Source organism: Alligator sinensis, unplaced genomic scaffold (assembly GCF_000455745.1).
Source record: "Alligator sinensis unplaced genomic scaffold, ASM45574v1 scaffold872_1, whole genome shotgun sequence".
In the NCBI taxonomy this organism is placed as follows: domain Eukaryota; kingdom Metazoa; phylum Chordata; order Crocodylia; family Alligatoridae; genus Alligator; species Alligator sinensis.
In genome coordinates this window covers 200294-205764 of record NW_005843140.1, presented here as the reverse complement: position 1 = coordinate 205764, position 5471 = coordinate 200294, and the positions used below count along the sequence as shown (strand labels likewise).

The 5471-nt window shown below is 50.9% G+C and overlaps 1 protein-coding gene across 1 annotated transcript in view; it reads left to right on the top strand.

The window, feature by feature from the left end:
- Window positions 1-5471, top strand: part of ATP2B4 (ATPase plasma membrane Ca2+ transporting 4) — an 84602-nt gene that overhangs the window by 45363 nt on the left and 33768 nt on the right. Inside the window, exons 4-6 of the mRNA XM_025193978.1 lie at window positions 2051-2308; window positions 3661-3786; window positions 4569-4691. Coding sequence (XP_025049763.1) covers window positions 2051-2308; window positions 3661-3786; window positions 4569-4691 — 507 coding nt within the window. The remainder of the gene's footprint in view (window positions 1-2050; window positions 2309-3660; window positions 3787-4568; window positions 4692-5471) is intronic.

The window sequence follows — 5471 nt, the reverse complement described above, 5'->3', positions numbered from 1 at the left end:
CCCAGCTCTGATCCTATCACAGCTGCATCTTGGCCTCCTAAAGTGCGTATCACTTGTGTTTGGATCAAAGGGGTCTGGTGACCACCTTGTGCTCTCCCCGAGGCGTGAATCGGGAGCTGGCATAAGTCAGTGCAGCTCCACGATCGACTGCGGAGCACTGCTGACGGGTGGCAGCTGAGGGGAGCGGGCCCCGTGCTCCCCCTCCCGCGCACATATGCTTTACCTGATCGGCTAGTAAACAAATCTTCCCCAGCTGAGCCTGTACAGCTGGCATCACGGCTGCCTTCGCCCGCCCACGGCCTCACAGCCGCCGCGCCACCATCTCGGCACATTTGGCCTCCCACTGTGCAGCTTTTGATGGCACGGTGCTGGGTGCGATTTGAGGCCCCTAATATGCAGGGCCCGGTCCAAAGTTGGCTGAGACTAATGGAAAGGCTCCTGCTTTCATTCACCTCCATGGAGAAACCTTTCTCCTGTCTGTCCTGGCTGGGTTCTCTCTCTCCCATCCTGCCAAGCTGAACCTATCCCATGCACTTGGCATTTTGGGACAATGCAGGAGTCGTGTCCTGTTCTAAGCTGCTGTGCAGTGCTGTAGTGCCCCGTCATCCCCATCTACCACAGTCCTCCTGGGACATGAGTGTGGCTCAGGGACGGGGGAGAGACTAGGATTCTGCAAAAGCCAAAATCACACCAGGGGTGATGGCACGAAGAGACGGTCCAACTTGCCCCTCTGCTCGTCATCCTGCCTTGTTCTTTAGGTCTGTGCACAGCCCCAGTGTGGGGGTAGCTTGACTGAGGGAGGTGTTCATAGATGTGACTGCAATATGCCCCCCGGAGACCATTCAGACTGCAGAGGCCATCGGTCTGCCTGGTCAATAGCCTGCCTCTTTGGCCTCATCTGACTCCCATTGCGGTCGATGAGCATGATTGCATTATCTCCGACAGGGGCTTGAGCAGGCCCCTCAGAGCCAATAGCTGATGCTTCAGGGAAGAGAGCCCTGTGTGTGTCATGCATGTATTCTGCCTACATACCACTGTGCCTATTGGGGCACAGCTAGGCTGTTTATCACCATGTTACCAAAGATCCACTGGTGTCTTGTGTGCAGAGAAATATTGAAGTAATATTCTTTTTATCTTAATTATACTGGGCACGTGCATGTGTGTGTACACACACATGAAGACACTGCAGCTGCAAATGAAAGTCATTATGGTGTCTTGGGAGACCTGAGCCCTGAACCTTATTTTGGGTCCAGGTGCATGATAACATGACAGTGATGCGTTGCATTTACCCTTTCTGTGATCAGCTCCTGGTATATCTGTCACGGTACCACAGAGGGAGGATGCTGGGTCCACTGTGGCAATCGTGAGGGTTCATATGCTTCCTGGAAGCTGTTGCCCTGCCACGATGAGCTGCGCTGTGTAGGCCAGTGCCTGTCATCGGGGATCTCTGAGGCCTTTGGAGAATCTTGCTTTAAACCTCTTGCAGGGTCCCTGCCTGGTCAGCAGAGAGGTGGCCTACTCGCATGATTTCTACTCCCAGCTCCAATGTGACTCTCCCCTGTGGGGTGGATGGTTGAGCTGCTTATCCCTTCTGTGCCTCTGTTTCCCCCAGCATTCAATTTTTGTTTGTCTACACAGACTAGAGGTTGCAAAGGTGCCCAGTGATTGCGTGTGCTTGAGCTTTTGTAAGCAGTTTCCGTGAGTTCAGTGCCCAACGGTGTCAGCAAATTGGGGACGCAGAGGAGCTGACTCATTTCCAAACTCACCAGTAGAGCTGGGTTTGCAGAACTGGAAATTAGAACCCAGGTGTCCCAAGCCCCAGCTTTGTGCTCTAGACATTAAGCCAACCTGTGCAAAAATGCTTGCAAGGGTGATGAGTACATCCTTGCAGGAGGGGGGTGTAGGGACTGGCTTTGGAGAGAAAGGGGACAGGGGGCCCCTCTGTGAGTGTATGCCTTTCAAGGCCTGTGTGGTACAGCACGCATATGCATTTCCTTGCATGCCTGAATGTTCCCCCTTCCCTTTCTCTTGCCACCCCATCCCCCTGCAGTGTGTGGCCAAGTGTCAGGTGGCATGGAGGACGAGGGGGAGTCGCAGGCCGGCTGGATCGAGGGGGCGGCCATCCTGTTCTCAGTGATCATCGTGGTGCTGGTGACTGCATTCAATGACTGGAGCAAAGAGAAGCAGTTCCGGGGCCTCCAGAGCCGAATCGAGCAGGAGCAGAAGTTCACGGTCATTCGCAAGGGGCAGGTGATCCAGATCCCTGTGGCTGAGATCGTGGTGGGGGACATCGCGCAGATCAAATACGGTGAGCAAGCAGCGGTGCTGGGTGGTGCCAGATAGGTCCCATGGCATGGCGTGCACTCCGAGCCCCTTTGGGATGATCTGGGTTTAAATCGGGCAAACAGGAAACCTCAAATCTTATCTTGCTTGACATGTTCTATTTTTTGTTACCTTGATTAAAATGAGGTTAATTCTCATTGGAGAGTAATCAAAAAGCCTGTTGATTGGCAGCTAAATATACCCTTTACAATAAGTTTGGTGGAACTTCTTCTAACCAAGAGGCTACCCTGTATCTATAGGTGCACTTTTATTTATGCAAGGGTGTAGCTGACACACTTGTTTGGTTTCTTAACATTGACATTTCTGGTTATGCTGGAAAATGGGGTATGATGAACTTCTTATTTTGCTACACTATTTTTAATGCTCGTAACTTGTAGCAGGCATCGTTTTGGATGGATCCTGAAATACATTGCTAGCCTTTCGAGAGTCTCTCAAAGAACAAGAGGAAGAAAGCTGTTACTGTATATAAGGAAAAAGTTCTATAAATCCATGTTTGACAGCTAAACCCAATTCGTTGTATTAAACAAAGCAAATATTTGTTTCCAGGCACCATTGCCTTAAAATTGTAGAGCCAGTAGATGTCAACCTTGATTAGAACTTAGCTCTAGTTTTTAAACTGGAAGGAAAAAACAAGTGCCTTTCTAGCTTTTCCTTGGTTTCTTAACTCCTTTTAATGAACTGATCATTGATCTAAACTAGCTGAATACGTGGTAATTGATGAGAAGTAGCTCTATATCTGTAGGAGTTAATTCTCTCAAAATGTTAGCAAATTGTGGTTCTAGGTATGTAGTGACTCCCACAGTGTCAGTAGTCTGATTCTCTTACTTAAAACTTTGGCAGTAAGTTGGTACTACTTAAATACTTTGTTTTAATCAAAACGATTAACCGCTTGTGTTGGTTGTCAGAGTTGCAGATAAGTCTCTCCCATATTCTTCTACATTTTAATTTTTAATTTTTTTTATTCTGTTTTTATTAACCCATTGCATCTATCTGCTTCAAGTCACTCTCTCAGTAGAAACTGCCCACCAAATCCCTTTTGCTTAGAGTTAAGCTCTAGTTGCACTGATAAAAGGCTTCTGCTCTAATTGGCCATCCCATCCTCCTTCTGGGGGCCTCCATTGCCTTGCATTACTGGGAATTCATCAGTGAGATGACTTGGAGTATCCTCATATGCCCCCCTCCACTGTGCTACCTCTCTTCCCTCAGCTTGACCCTGCTCTGCAATCCTGGGATCTCTGCCTAGGATGGGTGAAATCCCTGCTCAGCAACCTCAGACCAGGGCCAGCTGTAACCCATGGTTGTTCCCTGCTCTCCCAGGTGACTTGTTACCATCTGACGGCATCCTGATTCAAGGCAATGATCTGAAAATTGATGAGAGCTCTTTGACTGGGGAGTCGGACCACGTCAAGAAGTCCCTGGACAAGGACCCCATGCTGCTTTCTGGTAAGCCCAGCAGACATGCCCTATGAGAGCTGGAAAACCCAGCCAGTCTCCCAACCCCTTACAGTGCAGGGGTGCAGCGGGCTGCATGTTCAAATGGCAATGCGGTGTCACCTTCATGATGGTGACAGAACAGACCATGCTCATCCTGAGAGCTAGAGGGTGGCTGGAGGTGCCTGAGCTCTCTTCAGTTTGTCTGGGGGTCTAGGCAGCACAGAGTGGGCCAAGTGCAAGCCTGTCTCCTCCTACGAGTGGGTTTAGGTGGTGGTCAAGCAGACCTGGAGCCTGAATCTTCCATGTATCCATGGGTCAGGCACAGCATAGGGTGGGAAGCAGCAGAACAAAGTTCCCTGACAACTTGATCCTACCAGCCTGCTCCAGCCTTGCCCCAGAGGGACTTCCATACCACCGTGGTGGTGGGTGCCAATGTACTGGCCCACCTTGATTGCTAGGCCCCTCTCTTGAGGGGAAAATTAGCAGTTCATTCACTCCTTGGTGTTTCTGCTGAAATGAATAGGATGGTGTCAATCATCATGATGAGGACACTTGTCTTACAGGAACCTGGAAAGATACCCATTGAAGTCACTTAATACAAGGCACTGAATAGGCTGGATGGGGGTAATTTACTCTGAGACACTGACCTGGGCTAGCTTTGAACCGGCGATCCAGAAGCGATGGGACCTGTAATGCAGTCCTCCGAGTTGGCCAGTCCCATGTTTAGAGAGTCGGGGAAGAAGTGTCAGCATTGTCTCCTCATAGTTCACTCTTTCTGCTCCCCTGGCCAGGTACCCATGTGATGGAGGGCTCCGGGAGGATGGTGGTGACTGCTGTGGGCATCAACTCGCAAACTGGAATCATCTTCACTCTGCTGGGTGCAGAAGGAGATGAGGAGAAGAAGGTGAAGAAAGGTAAGGAGCTTTCTGGGTACCCAGCCTTTCTTCTCTGTCTGGGATGTCTCTGCTGGAACGTGGCGAGTCGTGTCCGTGGCTGACGGCTGAGGGTGAATACGCAGCCCTGGTAGCGTGTAAGACTGAGTAGGGTGATGTGAAGCCTGGGGGGACCAGGCTGTTGCCATCTGGTCACAATGCAGCGAGTGCAGGGAGCGTGTGGCCTAAAACCCACTCCACGCCTAGGACACTTTCTGGGTCCCCCAATCCTCAACTCCTCTCGGATGCAACTTCCACCTCTCTTGCTCTCCATCCCAAACTGCAGCTGGAGGGGAAAGACGAGGGCTTGTGGGGCTGACAATGGAATTGCTGTTGGTGAGGTGACTTGGGCAGGGAGGGTGTCGAGGGAGTAAGGGTGGCTGCAGTGATCAGTGTCCTTCAGGCTGTCCCATTCCCAAAGGCATCTTTGACAGCCTTACTTTTTCTGCTGGTTCTCTCTCTCAGTCCAAGAGAGAAGACCCTCCTTTGCCTGCCTGAGGTGTGTGGGGGTGGAGGATGGATCCTTTCTGTACTTGCTTTGTTGGCACTGTCAGCCTCAGGTGGGTGGTTTTCTCCCTGATTTTGGTGGGTAGGAAAGTAATACCCTCAGCATCCCTCCCTGGTGCCCTATCATCACATTAGTGCAGTGTGTTTGGGGAGCCTTGACCTCTTCGCCTCAGGGCCACCTTTTTTTTGCCTAGCGAGGTACTCTGAGGCCCCAAGGGAAGCGTTTTGGGGCTCTTGGCCTGTCTGTTCTCCAGC